Here is a 19,842-nt window from a genome sequence, read left to right on the forward strand (position 1 = left end):
GAGCAATCTGGGTAGAAGGACTTGATGTGAGAGGATGCGAACGAGACTCCGCCGTGGCTGGAAAGATACAGAAATATAAAGTTAGCTTGTGGGAATCTGACTCCTATCGGAAGTGACGTAATTTCCTCTACAAAGCAAATTTGTGTGCGCGACAGTGAAATGTCGTAAGAATCAAAACACCTGTAGGTCGAATTCATAAATACAGGTGGAATTTCAACTGTTAACAGGACCCGTTGTCATTGAACCCTCGCCGTCCCCTGTTCGTCCGTCAGTTTAAACCGCCGGCCGTCCTTGCAGCGTTTATTGCGAAGGCTCACGCCGGAAGTTTTTAGCTTCGTTAGTGTGTGATTGACAGTTGACTGGAAAGCGACCAGATGGAATTTCGCACTGGCTTCTTAACAGATTCCGCACATTTTGAATTCTATCGCTCACATCTTTAGCGGACTCTCCTGCTGACAAACAGCCCTGGCCTGACCGCTGAAGCTCAGCTGCGCTGTGAACCGGGACAGAAGCGGTCCAGACATTGAAGGATACCCCCAACCAAGCCTCCTCCCGGCCGCAGGTACCGTCTGTAGCTCCCCCTGCCGAAGAGCGGCCGCTCTCCAGCCACCTCCACGGGGCGATGTTATCGCCCTTGACAAGTCTTTTGCAACTTCGTTCGGGCTTAACATGTGTGTAACGTTATCAAGTGACGCCTCTCCGGTGGCCGCCGAAGCGGCTGTTTTCTGACACGACGCAGGCAGTTGTGATTATCTGCGGGAATCCTGTCAAACAAAACGGCAGTTCAGCCGGAGGCGAGAGGGGTGTCGCCTCGTTAAATCACGTTGTCTGGGACTGTTCGTGCGGCCTCACGCCGCGTCAGACGCCCTCTCGTTTGTACTTGTGCCTTAAACGCTGTCGTTCGCGGGATGTTTTAATTCTTCAGCAGCACAAACGCAGTGCGTGTATTTGTCTTTTGTTTCTTTCCTCCTCGCTGTGTTACTTTAGACGAGCAGCGTCACGCTGGCGAGAAGAAAAACATTGCAGCTTCCGGTAAAGCTTTTCACAATAAGACCTGTCAAACGTGATTTAATGCTCAATTAAGCTGTCAAGTTAACTGAGAGTTGATAATTAGTATTGATAAATCTGCTATGCTTCGATTTATAAAGCACAACTACATAGGTACCTGAAATAATATATGAACCCTTGTTGACACTTTTTGGATTGCAAAACTGCATTTAATAACTAATAAGATATTAGTTGGAGTTACAATGGGAAACTGCATCTGTTAAGTTTGGGTTACACAAGGTTGTTCCTCACTCAGCCACGACACTGTTTATCTAAGCAGGTGGACGTGCAGCAGGTGATCGCAGCTCTGACACAACCAATAGCAAAGGGCTGTAACCGAATCTTCAGTGTGTCTGTAAACGTTCTGCTGCGTTGAAGTTTGAGAAATAGGGATGATTTTGTTTTCCCTTCCGCACCATTCTCAGGAATGGACCCGAGCTGGCGTTTGTCTTTTTTCAGGGAGTGTTCCTCCCCTGGTTCCCCTCGGAGAGGACAACCTGCTTGCCGGAGATGACACCTTGATGTACTTGACGCTTAGAGCCTTGTTTCCTCTCTCCTTCGGGACCCGGCGCTGTGGCCAAGCTACCTGTTCAAACTAGAATTTGGAACGAACCTGGATGTTTGCAAAATCAAAAAACAAAACAAAAAAAAGCTGAACAGTTTTGACTTTTATTCGGTTTCATCTTAAGGTGAGTGACTTTTCAAAGGAGCACAGCGACACAAACGAAAGCTGCAAAAAGCGTTCATGGACGTGCAAGGAATTCTTGAAACCTGTTTCCAGCGCGAGCCGGGATCTGCCCCGATTGTTGTTGTGAAGAACAGACTGACATGTCGGTGTGAAGGAGAAGTTTCCTGCTCGACTGGAATGAATCTGATTAGTCATCAAAACCACCAGCTCCCAGTGCGACGACCCCGCAGACCATTTGTAGGGATCTTTTGATGTTCTTATTCTCGGGCTGAGTGTATGATGGACTTTGCATAAAACAATGAATTGATTATTATGTTAGTCAATATACAGCAAAATAGGTATTATTCTCATAGAGATATCGGTTGGTCTTTAGTTTGAAGCTTCATGAAGTCGCTTAAGAGCGAGTAAATGATTATTATAACACATCAACAAAACATGAATACGAATCTTCCGCTGGTTATTATTGCTGCTTGAATCTAAAGACTGCAATGATTCATTCATGTCACGTTGATATTGTCACCTTATTGCTCCAGTCTGTATTTCTAATAGTCTTTCATAATTCCAGCTGAAAAGATTCGATTGTACCTCAACCGAGCAGCTCGCTCTGTGACCAAACAAATTCCCTTACATAACGTTTAGTCAGTCTGAGGCTGCGAGGGGACGCTGAGGCTGCACAGTCTCAAAGACGCGTTATTAAATGATTACACGGCGCCTTTTTTTCACTGTCGGGAGCCTCTCACATACAACTGCAGCCACGAGGCCAGAGGACAGGGTGGAGATATTCCACCTCATGCACTACGTGGCTGGATCAGAAAGCGGGGGAGTTTGCCTCTTTTGATGGCTGCACTCCCTCTCTGCTCGCTTATCCTTCGGCAAATATTGACAGTAGCCGTCGGAGGCACGACGGCAAGCGATAATAACCCGAGTTGTTGAATGCATATCGTTAAAGGCACCGACAGGTGTTTTTGAGGCTTTCTGAAGGGGAGGAGGAGTGGCAGCAGAGGTGGATGGAGAGGAATAAGTTGGATTTAAGAGGGGAGAGAGGGGGGGGGGGATTAGCAGTCACGAGCTCTCTGCCGCCTCCTGAGCCGGTCGCTGCTGCCGCCTTCAAAAGCTCACACTCGGTCACATGGACCCAAACTCTCTCCCGCCTTCACTTCACGAGTCCTTGATCCGTTTCCAGACTGTGGTGGTTGCATCCAACGTGTCATTGAACGCTCCCTTTATATTTGCTGTGTGTGTGTGTGTGTGTGTGTGATCCAGGTCCCTGAGGCGAGTGTGTCCGTCCACCATGCCGCTGTTCGGTAAATCCCACAAGAGTCCGGCGGACATCGTCAGGACACTGAAGGACAACCTCGCCATTCTGGTCAAACAGGACAAGAAGACGGACAAGGTAGAGAAGGGCCTGTCATCCGCTGACACCTCGCTGTCGAGACCGCTCCCTCTCCTCCTCTGACTCGTCATCTTTAATGTCTCCAGGCGTCTGAGGAGGTGTCGAAGTGTCTGGTGTCCATGAAGGAGATTCTGTACGGCAGCAACGACAAGGAGCCTCACACCGAGACGGTGGCCCAGCTGGCCCAGGAGCTGTACAACAGCGGCCTGCTGCTGTCGCTGGTGGAGAACCTGCAGGTCATCGACTTTGAGGTGAGGAGGGGCGGGGGAGACGCAGCAGCAGCAGCAGCAGCGGCGGCGGCGTGGTGGTGGTGGTGGTGGTCACGCGTCTACTTTGTGCCTCCCCAGGGGAAGAAGGACGTGTGTCAGATCTTCAACAACATTCTGAGGAGGCAGATCGGGACGCGGAGCCCCACCGTGGAATACTTCTGCTCCCACCAAGAGGTCCTCTTTATACTGCTGAAAGGGTGAGACACACACACACACACACGCACGTCCTCCACAGAGTGGGAAGGCTTGCCAAGCGGTGACACAAATGCTCTCCCGTGCGCCGGAAGGTACGAGACTCCCCAGGTGGCCTTGAACTGTGGCATCATGCTGAGGGAGTGCATCCGCCACGAGCCGCTCGCCAAGGTCGTCCTGCAGTCGGATCACTTCAACAGCTTCTTCCACTACGTGGAGATGTCCACCTTCGACATCGCCTCCGACGCCTTCGCCACCTTCAAGGTACCTCGGGTCGTGCTCTTCTTTTGCAACCTCGCGCTCTTTAATTCGATCGGTTTTGTAACTCGCGTCTTTTTTGCAGGATCTCCTGACGAGACACAAGGTGCTCGTGGCCGATTACCTCGAGCAGCACTACGATGCCGTGAGTCATTATTTAAATGGAGAGTACGGAATGGATGTGATGGAGACGTTTTTTTTTAATGCAAATGGACAAAGTCCCCTATTCAAGCTGTCGATAATAATAATAATAATATGAATCCCTCAGTGTGTTAGTAATCTATAATGAGAGGTGTGTCTAACCGTCACCACAGGTGTTTGGGGATTACGAGAAGCTGCTGCACTCTGAGAACTACGTCACCAAGAGGCAGTCTCTGAAGGTTTGACTCGCATTGGACACCACGTATCCCATCGGAGAAGTTCTATTCTGTCGCTGCATCTCTCTCTCTCTCTCTCTCTCTCTTCTGCAGCTCCTGGGCGAGCTGCTGTTGGACAGACACAACTTCACCGTGATGACGCGCTACATCAGCAAGCCCGACAACCTCAAGCTGATGATGAATCTGCTGCGAGACAAAAGCCCCAACATTCAGTTTGAGGCCTTCCATGTCTTCAAGGTCAAAAACGCAGCAAAGGCAGACAAAGATTGTTCTGTGGAAATCTTGTTTGTAAAAATGTGTGACCCCCCCCCCCATTTCCTCCCACTACCATCCTCAGGTTTTTGTCGCCAACCCCAACAAGACGCAGCCCATCGTCGACATCCTGCTCAAGAACCAGACCAAACTAATCGACTTCCTGAGCAACTTCCAGAAGGACCGCACGGACGACGAGCAGTTCAACGACGAGAAGACCTACCTGATCAAACAGATCCGGGATCTGAAGAAACCAGCGTCCTAGAGGAGCGTCGCTTCCCGCCCGCCAACCCCGCTTTTTATTTGATTGGAAGTTGACCGTAAGAAAACAAAACACTAAAGACGTCACGCGTCTTCATCTCACTTTGTTGGTTCCTTTTAAAACTTGTGCAACAGTAGTTCTCAGTCACAGATGTTTCTCTTTGCACATTTTTTTGTCCTTTTTCTGTTCAGACGAGAATAGTTGCAGCTAAAATGTTGATCATTTAACTATTTAAATGAAGTAGCTGCAAATTAAAATGGTAACAACCTTCTCATCGGCTCGACTGCTCAAGTCTGCTTCCTCCGAAAAGAAATTGGGCTACAAAGGGTCGCAGCTTTTGGGATATTTTAAGTCTTTAAAATGAAGCGCCTCCTCGGTACATCGATCACTGGTTCTCTTTGCTGGTGGCTTTTAGCACTTTCTGTATTATATTAAAATACTTTTTGTTAACTATCACATTTTTTTCACTCTGCTTGAGGGCGATTTTTATTTTATAGACTGATTTCTTCATCATGTACAGTGTTTGGTTCCTTGGTGAGAGGGGAGAGCATCCTTTCACTCCTGTGACAAAGTGTTCTTCTCTGGTTTGGATCTGATGTGTTAGAAACGGGGGAGAAGAGTGAAAGGTGCCTTTTGGGTTTGGTGAGTGTGTTTTTTTAATTTTTTCTTATCTCTTTCCTCTTTTTGTGTATTCAGTATCTTTCCAGGGGGAGCTCAATTCTAGCGTCATTGAGAATATGCTCTGAGGAACATATTTGTTGTGATTGAGCAGTGAACCTCGTGATTGAAACATTTCGCGGCCTTGGTTGCCGTGCGGATCAAAGGTCGCAGGTCGTAGCTAAGCAGTGCTGACTTGAACCCTGCAGACTTATCACAGAGGCCAAAGTTGATTGATTGATTGATTGATTTTAAAATGACACATAAAATGTACAAAATCAACGACACTGAAACGCAACTTTTTATATTTGACTCAAACTAAAATTCCTAATTCCATTTTATAATGGCGACACTTGCACGTATGTCACAAAAGAAAACGTGGAGTTTATTTCCCACTTGATACATTGAAGTTTTATGTCTAAACTAAACAAAAAAAATATTTAAACAGAAAGAAGTGGAGCGCATCTGGGTGAACGTAACAATTTTAAACCTGTAAATGTTTCCTTGTTAACCCGGCGTAAAGTAAAAACAGCTCTCCGCGTCAGTGAAAATAAAAAAGCGATTTAATTGATGCTGCAAGTTGAGACACATCCGGTGAATCCGCACAGGACATCCGACTCTTTCTCGTTCTACACATTGATGCGATTGTACCACTTTGACAACAAATAAAAGGATGGGAAACCTTGCTTTGTGTGCGCGCTTGTGGTATTTTCTCAACACATTATATCCTTAAAATATGCTTTAACTTACACTGGAGCTCATAATCTTTATTCCTCAACACTGGATTGATGAATACAAGTAATGCCACCAGAGTACCGCTTTATACTTCTTTTATAAGTTCCTTGATTCTTACAGCTATGAATATCAGTAATATAATAAGTCTCACAGCAGTGGCCTTTTGGAATAGCTAAAGATTCATAAATACATTTATTTAGCCATTAAAAAAATAAAATGATGGACAAATCCACATATCACAGGTCATATTACTATTTTAAATATATTGTTTGGCTTGTCCCTCTTTACTGCAGTCTGGCCGTCCTCGGGGTCGGCACGGCAACGAACGCGCAGCAGCAGATTCATCAACGGGACGCAGCGTTTATTCCCCCCAGTTCCATCTGCAACCATGAAATATAAAATCTGAGCGCACTTTTTAAATTTTTTTTTAAAAGGTGTCCCGTTGGCTTCCGTCTGCGCTCAGCTGACCGTCGCCGAGTCGTTGGAATTGTCGGCACGCCGCTTTTTGTTGCTGCGGCTCTCCCGCTCGGCCGGCCTGCTATGCTTGCCCGTGCAGCCATCTGAAACGCAAAGAAGAAGAAGAGGAAAAAGGACACTGCAGGTCGCAAAAGCTCGCAGCGGTCGAGGCGCGTTGGGGCGATGCCCGAGGGCGACGAGGTGGAACTCACTGGCGTGGGGGGGGGGCGACGCCGGGACAACCGCAGGACTCTTCCGCCACTGTGAACAACAGGGGAAAAAGCATCACCTTCCGTCCGCTTCCCTCGGCTACCGCGCCGGGACGCCGGGGGGCCTCACTCACCACAAACTTGCCGATGCTCCTCAGGCCGCCGAACCGCAGGTAGGAGATGTCCCCCTTGTCCTTGTCCCGGTCCTGGTCGCTGGTGTAGATGTGCGCGATGCCGGCTCCTCTGATCAGAGGGACGCACTCGTCGCACGGACACTTGGTCACAAACAGCACGGCGGGCTCTTCGGGTTTGATGGGGCGAGTCCTGAAAGCGTCAAGGGGGGTGGGGGACAACCGGGTCAATGATCAGACGGGGAGTGGGGGCGGAGCCGGGAGGGGGGGGAGCGGAGCCAGGCAGGGTTTCTGACCTGAAGGTGAGGGCGTTCTGCTCGGCGTGGACGATGTATCTGTATTTGCGTCTCTGTCGGTCCTCTTGCTTGGTGTCCATCTGGGGGTACTCTGCGTAGTGGGAGCCTGCTGGGTAGGCGTTGTACCCGCAACCCACCAGGCACAGATGCCCCGTTCCATTACTGGCAGCCTGGGACGAGAGAGCAGCTCCACTTTAAATATATTAAGAGGAACATTAATGCCATCAACTCTTCATATTAACTTAAAGCATTATTCATGTTTGTTTTAGCTCCTAAAACAGAAGATTTATTTGCCATTTTGGGACATATGTCAGATGAGAAGATAAATACTAGTCTCGTGTAATGCACGCTGAATATGAAGACTTTGATTGTGCACCTTTTGTTAAAAATAGAAACTAAACGAATAAAGAAAGCGGAGCTCACCGATGGTGTTTTGGCCCAGATGACGGCACCCACGCCCACTTTTGGGTCTCCTGGAATAAAAAAATTACAGTTTTGCATGTTGAGGCTGGAATAATGTCCTACAGGCTCCGCCTCCAGAGTCCCAGTCGAGATACTCAAACTTTTGACTTAGTCCTTTTTTGGGATGTAGTGATGAATATTGAAGTGCAAGAGGAAAATCCTCAGCTTATTGTTCGTTGTGTTTCTAACCTCTTGTCGTTCAGTGTGACCGGACACGAGTTGCGTGACAAACAGAAAAAAAAAAACACAACCCGACCTGTTCTGTAAGCCAGCAGCCTGGCTTGGATGATGCAATGGCGAGCCCCTTCCTGGGACAGCACCTCGAGGCGGGCGGGCGGGGAGGACTCGGCCGGTGACTGCTCCGGGGTGGAATGCTGCTCCCTGGTTGCGCAAGGAGCGACACGGTCAACCTACTCCTCCCAGCCCAACGACCCTGCAGGCACGCGGACGGCCCCGCGAGCGTTTTTCTGACCTGTGGAAGCCGTAGTCTTGCTGTGGCACGCCGGCCGCCACCGCCGCCAGGACCTCCACCAGCTCCCTCATGTTGTGCCTCAGGTTGGAGAAGGACGGCTCCACGCAGAAGTTCTCCAGGCCCATGTGGGTCAAAATGTCCCGGTGCTGCTCGGGCGTCTTGATCAGCAGTCTTCTGGAGAAGGCTTTCAGGTGTCTCGTCCGCTCTCTGGGAAGCGGGAGGAAAAGTCTTAGGTGCAACACGGCAACATTTAGCTTTGAGGCATTGAGACGCTAAGGATTGGTACCCGTTGAAGAGCTCCTCTGTATTCAGTCCCGGTTCGTCGTCGGACATTCTCTCTATGAAATCGCTGCCCCGGGAAGTCTCGTCCACAAACTGCGCCAGGCCCTGCGCCAGCGGCTGCAGCAGCACGCAAATGTGGGGGCGGCTGTTGGACTTGAGCTTCTCCGTTGCCACGGCGTCCAGCGCGGCCTCCTCCGAGATGCAGCCGGGTGCACCGCGGGAGCTGGAGTGGTTCGCCGAGCCGGGCCTCAGCATGCTGAGCTCAGGGTCTCCGGGCCAAAAGGAGATCTGACTGACTCCGGCTGGAGGAGAGAAAGCAGCATTGTGCATTGTGGGGGAGGCGGAGCCAAGCGATCCAAAGTTCAGCTCACTTCCGATGTACATTAGGTCGGTGTGATTGTACAGTTTACAACAGTGTGACAGCAACCGGAGCACATGCTCCACTGTACGTAGACCTTGAACTTAAGGGGAACTTGGCCGACAAACCTGGTAACAGATTTAGAAATAGCTGCCTGGCAAAAAAAAAGTATGCGAGTTCAGCACCGTCTCCTCACCGTTGATGATCATCTTGAGGCAGGAGGCGCAGGGTCGCCGGGAGAAGTACAACTGACAGCCAGCCAAGCAGGCACCATGTTGGAGGATGGCGGCCTGTCCCGCGTGGAGCTCGGGTCCAGAACAGAGGAGTCCCACCACCTTGCCGTCCCGCACCACCACCAGACCCGTCCCGCGGATCTGGGAACACGGCAGATGGTAAATGATGCATGTAACCCACTGTCACAACTTTGCACATTTTTTTCAGTATGGCGTATTATCTCTGTGTTTGCACACCAACCTCGCTGTGGTCATCTTCTTCGGATTGCTCTTGCGGGAAGAGCTCCATCCACAAACTCAACAAGGTGAACAGGTTTTCCTTTGATAGCCTGGGATCAGGACCTGGAGGAGGGACGAAAACCAAACGCAGGGTCTATGCCAATCATCCTGTTGTCCTCGTTGCCGTGGCGACGCATTTCATCTGAGTCGCACACATACCACCCAGCAATCCCTTGCTTTTAGGAGATAATCTTGACGAGTGTTATTGTTATTTATCATGGCCTGTGGACTCTCATCTCCTCACGCGTCAGCTGTTTTATGACACGACACAACACGACACTAAACAATCCTACCATGTACTATTCCTCCCTCCGGCTCACCTGGTATCCTGCTGTCAGTCTGGGTGCCGCCGTCTCTGGTGTCACGACCCGGTACGGACCGACCCGGTTCGGCTGGGTTCTTCATCTCGCTTCCTTCCATCCAATCAGCGATATGACGACCGGTGCCCCCCCGACCCCCGAATCCCGAATCCACTACGGGAGGAGCAGCCAGAAGGAAGAGAAGAGTTCGACCTGCTTTGACGTTGCCCTGGTCCTGAGTCGGATGTGAACAGGTGAACGCTGTTTCCGGCCGCTGCTTTCAAAATAAGCTAACGCTAGCAAGTCCACGTCCAGTCATCAGTTAGCGACAAGAGCATCACCGAGTACGGCTGCTAAACTTACAGTAACTACGCGCTGGGTTATCCTACATATTCTCCACGGACGGACTGACCTTATATGTGCTCCTATCGCCGCCCAAGGACCTGTAGCATGATGTTACGTAACTTGCGCGATACGCTGGACCTGGTCGCGGCTAATAGTCGTTGGCTTGACGAAGATCCGGATTAGTTCCGCAATAGCCTCTGACGTAGAAAAGGGGGCGGGGAAACGAGGCCCACGTCGTACCCGACTTTGTCCACCAGGTGTCAGCAGGCTACCACGACATTAAACTGCTCTGACGAAGTGAGCCACCTTAAAATAAAAAGCGAAATAAAACGCTGAATAGCATTTTTTCTTTAGAAGACTTTAATAACCATATCTGAAGTAGAGCATCATGCCAGGGAATGTGTGCACAGTAGGAATGAACTAACAATAAAACCCATTAAATGGAAACAATGCAGAGTTAAGTGATTTATGAGTGGTTGTTTCAAGTAAATAGACGTATAGAAAAACATGTCAGTTACGTAAACGCAGAAAAAAATTCCTAGAGTTCTCAGTATTTCTTGCTGATCACCGTGTAAATGAAAAGTTTTAAAAAGTATACGTAATACAGTAACTGGATCAATTAAAATAAGTTTTATCTAAAACAAAGACTGTATTTGCTCCGAATACCTTTAAAGCGCGGAAACCTAACATTTCTTACCTGAATGATACTTGTCTTTGATAAATCAACAGAATTTTTGACACTACGATGTAGCGCAGGACGGACCCAATGGCTTGTCTTCAGCATGTGAATGAATCAAGAAATGGAAACCTAAAAAACGAAACTCAAACTTGTCAGGTCAGCTGACTTCAGCTTCTGACTCAACCAGTAACACTCCTTGCGTTGCATTAACCAGCAATGCCACAGAAGTAACAAGGACCCGCAGGCAGTTATTGGTCATCATAAACCCAAGCTGACAAAATACAAACAATATATCTCACTTACTATAATACTATAATATAAGTTGACCTTGCTTAAGAACCTGCAGTGTCTTGTGCTTTAAAGTGGGGTTAACTTACCAAGAAATGGAAAGCAGATGTAACACAAAGACGTGTTTTAGTGCAGTGGTCCGGGGGTCCTGGCCTGTATTTATCAAAGCTGCTCTTCCTAAACATTTCTTTCAGGTCCCAAACAGACACAGACTCTGTTCTATGTTGGATCTCACCAGCAGTAAAAAGGAAGACGATAAAAAATATAAAAGAAACCTCGAGAAAAAAAAAAAAAAAAATATGAAAAGTTCAGGTACAGCGTGTTGTGAAAACAACGCAGCGTGATGTTGTTATCGACTGGACGGGAAGCGTCCGATGACTTCGGATCCGTCCGTAATGCTGCGTGAAATTCCACATTGCGAGTGCTGCTTTTTTCCCTTCCTCCTCCTTCTTCTTCTTCTTCTTGGTTAAACACGTAAAACAACATTTCAAGAAAGCTTCTCGGCATGTGATCCGACCCGACGTAATTAAACGGCGCCGCTCAGTTCTTGAAGGCCCCGCAGCGGCTGGCTTTGCTGATGAACTCCTTCAGCATCGCTCCGTCCACCTGCCAGAAGGCTCCCGTCTGAGTCACCTGAGTGAGGTGGTTCACGCAGAACCGAAAACAAAACACTTCCAGGTCCTGGGAAAAAGGAAAGGGAGAAAATAAAAGTGCTGACCGGGACACATTCGCGCCCGCGCGTGTGTGAGGTCGTACCTCGGCGTCATATTGTATGGCGGCAGACAGCAAGGTGAAGGCGTTCTCCACGTTGATCCCTCGCTTGATGATCTGCTGACACAGGCGTTTCAGACGGTTCTCACAGTAAGAGGTGGCCAGGTCCAACAGGCCTGCACACACACACACACGTGTATATTGAACCCCACCAATGACAAAACACAGTATTTTACAAATGTTAGCGCGTGCTGACCGATGGCGTCCTCGGGCGGCAGGTCGACGGTGTCCGTGTAGAGGAACCGCAGGAAGGACCTGTAGACGGGGTAAGAGAACTGGCCGATCTCGATCACGTCCTGCTGGTCCTCGGTCCACTGGGAGCGGAACATGGAGCGGAAATGCTCACACCTACTCGAAACAACGACACACGTTATCCGGAGTGAACACACGGTTGGGGGGGGGGGGGAGAATGAAGTGCTTTTTTTTTTTTGGACCTGATCTTCAGCACAGCCTTGTGCACGTGAATGCATTTGCCGTCGACGCTGAACTTGAGGTCGGCCGTCTCCGGGCTGTCGAATTCTTTCCTCAGAGCCTCCGCGACGGTCATGAAGTCGTCGTGCTCTGGGGGGAAGCGGACGGAAATAAATATCATCGTGTGATTGTTATGGGAGAAAGGATTTGGATCATCTCTCTCCCTCTCTCTCTCTCACCCATAGACATGAGCCTCCACATGACGGAGGGTGTGGCGAAGCAGGCGAAGACGTCGTCGGTGGTGGTGAAGTGAGTGAGGTGTGGCATGACGATGGACTGACCCCGACACTGACCCCACATGTACACCTGCAGGATAAAAGTCATGATCATGGCCTAATGAGACAAGTCTAAGTGGCTTGTAAAGCACTTTATAAGGCAGGTATCATAAGGTAATTATATTCATCAACATTTTTATAAAAAGGATCCACTCAATTTGGTAATCAAAAGACAAAAGTTGTGATCAAAATGTGTGCTGATGAAGAAAAAATAAAAAAGGGAAAACAGTGCGCTCTGGGGGATTAACCATGACGCGAAAATGAACACACAGGCCCACATAAAACTGAAGAAAAAAACCTGACAAAACTCAATCCTGCAAAATAGAAATAAAAGCTGTTATCTGTAACCGATAAGAAGCCAGGTCAAAATCAGAGAAACTCTGAAGCCAAGAAAATACCCAAATCCACAAAATACATCGGGGGCCACTGTAGACACGATTAATTGCATATATACCTGACCGCTTTGGGTCTTGGCTGCTGACGTGTGAGTTGAATGGCAAGCTGCGACCTCGACAATCCTGACAAACGAGAACCAATTGGAACATATTTACAAGGAATGTCTGGAAGTCGTTATACAAGTTCCTCTTTGCTCTTTGCTTGAGGCCGGGGAACGGAAAAAGGACGGGGGGTGGGGTGGGGGGGGTGAGCACAGGAAACAGGAGTCCAAAACAGGGCCGGGAGGAATCTCCAAAACACAAAAGACGTCGCCGCCTCACCTCTCTTTTTCCGCCATGATCAGCACGGGGCTGAGGTGGTTGCTCTTGTTGCCGGTCCCCAGTTGGCCGTAGGTGTTGGCTCCCCAGGCGTACAGCAGCCCTTCGTCAGTCAGCGCCAGGCAGTGGCTGTAGCCCGAGACCACCTGGGGGAGAACGGGGGGGGGAGTCGAGTCATGCACAGAGACAAAGCGCCTGATGCCGATAACCTCCCCAGTCGGCGTTTGGCCTCACCTGTTGCATGCACATCCCCTGGAGGGCCGCGAGGCGGCAAGGCGTCAGCTGGTTGCCGTTGTTCCCGATGCCCAGCTGCCCGTTCCCGTTATAGCCCCAGCCGTAAACCTGGAATATACACAAACAACTTCATGGTTCAGGTTTTTCCTCCGCGTGGGAGAGTTGGGGTGTTTGGATTCCACGCCGCAGTCACACCTCTCCGTTGTCAACCAGCGCCATGGAAGAGGTCTGTCCGCATGTGACGCCGACCGCCGTCTTGCCCTGCAGGCAGCCGGTGACCTTCCTGGGGCCGGGCTGGTTGGCGGTGGAGCCCGAGCCAATCTGGCCACAGTTGTTATAACCCCACGCAAAGACCTGGAGAGGGGGGGGGGGGGGCAGTGAGGAAAAAGGTCAGGACACAAGTCCCTCGAATGAACTACTGTGTACTTAACAGGGTATCAGCTGCCTGCCGCACACGCGTGCACACAGCCTAATTAAGGGCCAACTTAATACCTCGGCGCTAAAAATAAGCAGCTTAGTCCGACGCAGTCGCTACGTCAAGGTTTTCACGTGACCCGTCTGAATCTCAACGTGAAATACAGACACACTCGTACATGTAGATTTGCTCTTGTTGTCATTTACGCCATATGAGGCCTAAAACGGCATTCGAAAGACGACACCAGTGACAGAAGATGAAAGAAACAGCCACCTCTCCGTCCACAGTGAGGGCCACGGAGTGATGCGAGCCGCACGCCACTTCCTTCACTTTCTTGTTCAGTGGGTTGATGGCGACCGGCAGCGGCGACAGTCCCTGGTTGGTGGTCCCATTCCCCAGCTGACTGTAGCTGTTGTGGCCCCAGGCAAACAGCTGTCCGTCTGCAACAAACAAACATTGGTTGGTACATGTTGAGCACATGGTCGGACAGGTAGCAAGTAGAGGTGGTGTGTGATTTGCGGGCATTTATAGCTTGGATGATTAGGCCCCCGACCCTCTGTGGCCAACAGGACATGCGGCCCGCTTCCATAGCTGAGGCTGGCGACCTTCTTCCCCCGCAGGAAGTCCAGTTTCTTCGGCACAATGGTGCTTAGACTGTCTCCTGTGCCGAGGCAGCCACTGCTGTTCAACCCAAACACAAAGACCTGGGGAAAAGAATGACCCTCATCGAAAGAAACAAGAAACCAGTGCCAAGAACAGAACAGGTTTCTAAAAGCTTCCGACTGAGATGAACACAGAGTCCACCGCACGCACCTCATTGGCGTGTGTGATGTAGATGGCTTCATTGGCAGAGTTTCCGAACACGCAGGCCTGCCGGACTGTGGCCAGTTCCTCGGTGCTCAGCAGAGAAAAGAGGGGCCACTTACTGACGTCCACCATGGCTCCCGCGAAACTCAGCCTTCCGTCTTGTGGGGAGGCAGTCAGGGCTGACAGGGGAGAGGAGGGAGGAAATGGAGAGGGGAGAACGCGAGGAGGAGGAGGTGGGGAGCAAGGAGCGGAATCATCCCTGCTGACACTAAGGGGAAGGAGAAGACAGGAGGTAGTCATGATCACATTCAGAAGAAAAAAAAATGACGGATCTTCTGACAGGATTCAACGTTAAAAACGATATGAGGAGACAGAGCTGTGTAAAGACAGATAATACAGATATGGACCTGCAGCCATATGAATGAATCAGAAGCAGAGGAATTAACTTTCTACAAGAAAACATGCATTCAAAGCAGCACACAACATTGCAAAGCTTTATAACCGCATACTAGGCGGCCACTTAAAAAAGGACACATTTAACAGATAAAAAACATCCGTTTTCTCCACGTTCAGACGGTGATGGACAGGAGTTGTAATTTAGTTGGATTTATCGCTGGCTATGTTTAAATGATTACCGAACTTTGAAATATGTGGAGTAGATTTGGGCAATGCGTTCTCTCAATAGTAGCTTAGCAAAATATTCGGTTTCCCGGCTAGCGGTTCCCTTTTTGACAACGTTAGCAGTAGCTTTTTGTTGTTGATAATAACAGCAAGCGAAGGTGCGCTGAAGCTAACGGCAAACAATAAAAAGCTAGTGGCTTAATAGTTAAGCGCTTTTCATTTGCTCTTCCTACCTAAAGCATCGCTCCATGGCAACTGAGAAAAGATAAACAAACACATATTTAATTACAACAATCCGTATCGCTGTAAGTAGAAAATAAACACACACGTCTACAACGCATTTCGGTATAAATTTACCTGAAATCGTGTGCCCGGTGTTGTGGACGGTCCAGCTGATGCACTGAACGGTTGTTTGTGTTTGTAGCTTCTTCTTCGTCTCTTCTACTTTCGGCAGAGTAGACTGCATATGTGCCGATTGCTGCCCCCCTCCGGTCATTTGTGGGACTGCTGTCTCTAAAAACTTTTTCAATTTTTCATTTAATTATTAGGTCCAGTATTTTGGACTATAAAAATCAGCGTTTGCCCCGGAGCTTAGACAGAAACATGTGAATCGTATTGTTTTTTAACGTTAAATCGAGTTTGATGCATATCCGTATTGGCGGGAAAAAAGCATTATGTGACATTTGCGATCTTTTCAAATATATATTTTTTTTATTCTATAAGTCTTTCCCTGTAATAGCTTTGAGAACCAGCAGATGGAGCCACACAGCATGAATTTGGGCTCATCAGTCTGGTTGTGTTGAATTTTGTGAGACGCTCGATTCGGTCCCAGAACATCTCCGACACTCGATAAATCTGCCACCCAGAAGAAGTACTGTTCATCTTTGGATATCAAATACAAATACGTGTATTAAAAAGAAACACAAATATTGGATTTAAAGTTCTCTACATTAAGTGTACAAAGAATGAAGTATTGCGTGCGGGTGAGGGAAAAACTTATTTAATTCACCGCCCGGCAATCACGTAGATGTACACAAATCGAACGCATCCACGTTGTTGCGTCGAAAACAGGGGAATTCTGGTCGTAGCCAAAATACAAAATGCCAATATTCGCGCTTGACAGATTCAGATAACTAATATCGGCAACTTTAACATTACGTTAGTTTAGAAACGTACTTCCTTTAGCTGAGCTATGTCAGCAGGTGAAGTGTTTGTGCTCTTAAGTGCCACTACCGCCTCATTCGGATAAAAAAGGCTTAACGTTAGATGACAGGTTTTAGGGGACTGGACTGGTTGGGCTAATATATTTACCTTAACACTTTAGTTAAATGAAGACGCAGTGAAGTTGAACACGGACCAGGTAGACGAGAAACGACGTCCAGCCAGGTGAGTAAACCCAAGAAGGGTTAAAGTTAAGCCTGATTCACGCTTCTGCGTTTTCAGAGCGACGCTGACGCAAGCCCCCCTTGCGTGTCCCTTGCGTCGCTTTTCACACCACCACCTTGCGTCCTTGCGTGTGTCGAGACATTTTTCTAGGCTTGACGCAAGCAACGCAAGCCTCCCGCAGCGCACCAGGCTGCGATTGATCTGCTAACTGCATCCTTTACGGAGTCTCACATTTCCGCTTTCACAGCCCGATACCGCCATTATTAAAACGAAGAATGTTTACGAGAGAACGGATCAGATTGAAGAACTTTTGTCGGAAGAAATCCCTTGCGTGACCCGCCAATGACGGCTTGTATACGCGGGTTGGATTCACGAGATCTCCACGAACGTCGGTTTGCCGGTCGAGAGGTGAATAAAGTTGTGGAGGAAAATACGGGACAACTGTGTCCGCGATGAAAAGCAGCAGTGGCGATGCACGGGGCAATAAAGTCTATGATAAATACATAAACAAATAAATAAATAGACGTGACTCTCTAGGTCGTCTTCAACAAAACACGTCACTCCGCCTGTTGTTCTGGCAGAAGCATGCGCCGGCCTTTACTTTACTCATTTGTAAAGTAAAGGCCGGCGTAAACTTAGTTTTACTTTATTTATTTGTATTTGTATTACATATTGATTAAACGTCATGGTTGGTGACGCATATTATTGTACACATGTCTTGAAAAAAGAGTGCAATGCCCGCATTTCGCTATAGCCAGTGCAATACTGTATCATTTAAAATGTGTGTAAATGTATTTTTTGTAGTCATTATTGTTATTTTTATAACAGATATTTTCACATGTCATAGCAAGGTCAATTGATCAAATTAAATATGCTTCCGTTCTCAATTGTGATTCCAGTGAGTCCATGTTTACAAGGCTAAAAAGTAGCAGGGCCACAATTAACGTTATTAATTACACCTGTTTTTATGCTGCAAAAACATGTGCAATCGCTGCTGTCCAATGGACTCGTCTGTGAAATCTGTTTATTACAAAATTATATAACATCATTTGAAAACGCATTAGATTGGTGTTGTTGCACTTCCAGCCGGTGTCTATTGCTATTTTGGGTTTCTGTCGAGGATTTTTGTTTCTTTATGTTTTATCTGTGACAAGCTTTTACACAAACCATCTTTCTTTTGATGCAGTCAAATTCCTAAAAGTGACAGTATTTTCACTTTGGCAAATTATTGCGGTCCTCATACTTTTCCTGCAGATTATATTCTACCTTCAATTTACCAATTTTTTCTTTTACCAAACATGTCTATACTGTCTCAGATCTGTCTCCATGCAATACAATTCAGATAGATCAATAATTAATCACGATAGGCAGAAAGTGCACCAAAAACAAAGAGAGGCAACAACTCACATTTATGTTAAATAATGAATATATCCTTTTAATTAAAGAAGTTTTCTCATTTGTATAGTCCAGCGATCAGGTTTATAATAAGTTGAGAAGCTTTGGGTGACGTAAATTATATTCTTCAGTGTTGTAGTTAATATCTACCTCGCTTAATTTGCATGTGATGCATTAGCTCGGATCTTAGTATTTTGCTTCCTCCTTTTCGCACTCCCCTGCTTTTTCATCCTCCTCATTCACCTTCTCTCTCTCTGTGTTGCTTCACCCTCACTCTTGTCATGACTTCTTCTTCCTCCTTCTCCAGCCATATGACAAACACAGACACACACAGCTGTGGTTGTTTGCAGCCGAATCCTCTCACACAGCACACAGATGATATTGAGCCTAGTTTGATGACAAGTGACAAATGCTCCTCAGAACGTTAAATTGTTGACAGGTGTTTTAAAAAGAAAATGTGCCAGGCGTAAAAAGCAGAAGACTGCATGAGCAGAAGACGCGGCGGTTTGTGAGCGTTATCACACGTTTACCGTGACTGATCTCTGTTCTCGGAAGTTCTTTGTTGGTCTGTGATGGAGTGGGAATCCACTTGCAACTGTACACTTTGAAAAATACAAATATCTGGGTTGAAAACATCTACAGCAGTAGCAAATTGCTGTAAATTTACGGTGCATTTTTAACGGTATCTTACAATATGTCAGGAATCAGGACACTTTTGCTGCCAAAATATGTCAAACATACAAGGATTTTGTCTTGGCGGTTGGTGCGTGACAGTAGACACAAAACAGACAATAGACAACAAGACAGCAGTGCACAAGTAATAAAATAAAAATAAAATGCTAATGCAATGGGTTAGTAGAATAAGGCTATGGGTTAGTATAAAATAAGAGAATAAAGTAAAAAAATATTAAAAATAAAGTGCACTATCGAACAAGTGACAAGGTGACGAGTGACGACAAAGTGACGAACGAAAAATTATAGTTAAAGTGACATGTGCAGTATGAAGGAGAGTGACCGGTGGAATGTTATGGTCAGTCAGTGGGGGACCGGGCTCTGTTGATGAGCCCGACTGCCGACGGGAAAAAACTGTTGGTGTGGCGGGAGGTCTTGGTCATGATGGATCTCAGCCTCCTGCCAGATGCAGGGGCACAAACAGGTTTTGTCCGGAGGTGAGAGGGGTCGGCTACAATCTTTTTAGCTCACTTTAGAGACCTGGAAGCGAACAGGTCCTGCAGGGACGGCAGATTGCAGCCGATCACCCTCTTTGCAGAGCGGATGACACGCTGCAGCCTGCCAGACGGTGATGGAGGAGCAGACGATGGACTTTATGATGGCTGTGTAAAAGTGGACCATCATCGTCTTTGGCAGGTTGAATTTTTTCAGCTGCCTCAGGAAGAACAACCTCTGCTGAGCCTTCTTGGTGATGGAGCGGATATTCAGCTCCCACTTGAGGTCCTGGGTGATGATGGAGCCCAGGAAACGGAAGGAATCCACAATATTGACGGGGGAGTCACACAGGGTGATGGAGAGGGTGGGGCTCTGTTCCTCCTGAAGTCCACAACCATCTCCACTGTCTTTAGAGCGTTGAGCTCCAGGTTGTTCTGACTGCACCAGTACACCAGATGGTCAGACTCCCACCTGTAGGCGGACTCATCCCCACCAGAGATCAGTCCAATGAGGGTGGTGTCGTCCGCAAACTTCAGGAGCTTGACAGACTGATGACTGGAGGTGCAGCTGTTGGTGTACAGGGAGAAGAGCAGAGGGGAAAGAACGCAGCCTTGGGGGGAACCGGTGCTGATGGTCCGAGAGGCTGAGACATGTTTCCCCAGCTTCAC

General features: G+C 48.0%; 3 protein-coding genes across 16 annotated transcripts; 1 reads left to right on the forward strand and 2 right to left on the reverse strand.

Moving 5' to 3' along the window:
• Positions 1-53: 53 nt before the first annotated feature.
• cab39l (calcium binding protein 39-like) lies at positions 54-6,081 on the forward strand. 3 transcript variants are annotated; one of them, XM_078099675.1, is made up of 10 exons: positions 811-1,032; positions 1,473-1,736; positions 2,999-3,128; positions 3,215-3,379; positions 3,476-3,594; positions 3,685-3,853; positions 3,933-3,992; positions 4,162-4,227; positions 4,318-4,461; positions 4,562-6,081. In XM_078099675.1, the coding sequence occupies exons 3-10, from the start codon at positions 3,027-3,029 to the stop codon at positions 4,739-4,741; spliced, it is 1,005 nt and encodes a 334-aa protein (XP_077955801.1). In that variant the 5' UTR covers positions 811-1,032; positions 1,473-1,736; positions 2,999-3,026; the 3' UTR covers positions 4,742-6,081. The 3 variants fall into 3 exon arrangements, with proteins under 3 accessions (XP_040038325.2, XP_077955801.1, XP_077955806.1); XM_040182391.2 differs by lacking the exons at positions 811-1,032; positions 1,473-1,736 and adding an exon at positions 54-562; XM_078099680.1 differs by lacking the exon at positions 811-1,032 and having other exon boundaries at positions 1,308-1,972.
• A 60-nt stretch (positions 6,082-6,141) lies between these two features.
• Positions 6,142-10,757, reverse strand: cdadc1 (cytidine and dCMP deaminase domain containing 1). Of its 7 annotated transcripts, XM_040182352.2 has the most exons (14): positions 10,650-10,757; positions 10,020-10,258; positions 9,629-9,781; positions 9,271-9,371; positions 8,993-9,170; positions 8,443-8,740; positions 8,157-8,363; positions 7,941-8,065; positions 7,646-7,695; positions 7,223-7,392; positions 6,930-7,119; positions 6,799-6,847; positions 6,599-6,690; positions 6,142-6,510 (listed from the first exon to the last, which is right to left on the reverse strand). In XM_040182352.2, exons 3-14 carry the CDS (start codon positions 9,726-9,728, stop codon positions 6,475-6,477), a joined length of 1,596 nt encoding a protein of 531 aa, XP_040038286.2. In that variant the 5' UTR covers positions 9,729-9,781; positions 10,020-10,258; positions 10,650-10,757; the 3' UTR covers positions 6,142-6,474. The 7 variants fall into 7 exon arrangements, with proteins under 7 accessions (XP_040038286.2, XP_077955747.1, XP_077955768.1 ...); XM_078099621.1 differs by having other exon boundaries at positions 9,629-10,258; XM_078099642.1 differs by lacking the exon at positions 10,020-10,258 and having other exon boundaries at positions 10,650-10,753.
• Positions 10,405-16,641, reverse strand: rcbtb1 (regulator of chromosome condensation (RCC1) and BTB (POZ) domain containing protein 1). Of its 6 annotated transcripts, none has more exons than XR_013467182.1 (16): positions 16,538-16,641; positions 15,584-15,746; positions 15,460-15,481; positions 14,612-14,873; positions 14,352-14,502; positions 14,072-14,238; positions 13,579-13,737; positions 13,384-13,491; positions 13,153-13,295; positions 12,891-12,954; positions 12,341-12,467; positions 12,125-12,251; positions 11,887-12,038; positions 11,676-11,747; positions 11,009-11,600; positions 10,405-10,760 (listed from the first exon to the last, which is right to left on the reverse strand). XR_013467182.1 is itself a non-coding variant. In XM_078099598.1 (15 exons), the coding sequence occupies exons 2-14, from the start codon at positions 15,720-15,722 to the stop codon at positions 11,683-11,685; spliced, it is 1,686 nt and encodes a 561-aa protein (XP_077955724.1). In that variant the 5' UTR covers positions 15,723-15,746; positions 16,538-16,641; the 3' UTR covers positions 10,405-11,600; positions 11,676-11,682. The 6 variants fall into 6 exon arrangements, 3 of the variants coding, with proteins under 3 accessions (XP_077955724.1, XP_040038255.1, XP_040038263.1); XR_013467178.1 differs by having other exon boundaries at positions 11,676-11,806; positions 16,538-16,637; XM_078099598.1 differs by having other exon boundaries at positions 10,405-11,600.
• Between the last annotated feature and the right edge of the window lie 3,201 nt (positions 16,642-19,842).

This window comes from Gasterosteus aculeatus, chromosome 1, assembly GCF_964276395.1.
Source record: "Gasterosteus aculeatus chromosome 1, fGasAcu3.hap1.1, whole genome shotgun sequence".
Lineage (NCBI taxonomy): Eukaryota > Metazoa > Chordata > Actinopteri > Perciformes > Gasterosteidae > Gasterosteus > Gasterosteus aculeatus.

Excerpts from the sequence above, each read along its gene's own strand:
- rcbtb1 (XM_040182321.2), bottom strand. The coding sequence starts at position 15,722 with ATGACCGGAGGGGGGCAGCAATCGGCACATATGCAGTCTACTCTGCCG. Across the intron at positions 14,503-14,611 it reads ACATCACACACGCCAATGAG|GTCTTTGTGTTTGGGTTGAA; the intron begins GTGCGTGCGGTG and ends TCTTTTCCCCAG. Across the intron at positions 13,492-13,578 it reads CGCTGGTTGACAACGGAGAG|GTTTACGGCTGGGGCTATAA; the intron begins GTGTGACTGCGG and ends TGTATATTCCAG.
- cdadc1 (XM_078099616.1), bottom strand. The coding sequence starts at position 9,728 with ATGGAAGGAAGCGAGATGAAGAACCCAGCCGAACCGGGTCGGTCCGTA. Across the intron at positions 7,393-7,645 it reads TCTGGGCCAAAACACCATCG|GCTGCCAGTAATGGAACGGG; the intron begins GTGAGCTCCGCT and ends CTCTCGTCCCAG. Across the intron at positions 6,848-6,929 it reads GGAGCATCGGCAAGTTTGTG|TGGCGGAAGAGTCCTGCGGT; the intron begins GTGAGTGAGGCC and ends TGTTGTTCACAG.
- cab39l (XM_040182391.2), top strand. The coding sequence starts at position 3,027 with ATGCCGCTGTTCGGTAAATCCCACAAGAGTCCGGCGGACATCGTCAGG. Across the intron at positions 3,380-3,475 it reads TGCAGGTCATCGACTTTGAG|GGGAAGAAGGACGTGTGTCA; the intron begins GTGAGGAGGGGC and ends GTGCCTCCCCAG. Across the intron at positions 4,228-4,317 it reads CCAAGAGGCAGTCTCTGAAG|CTCCTGGGCGAGCTGCTGTT; the intron begins GTTTGACTCGCA and ends TCTCTTCTGCAG.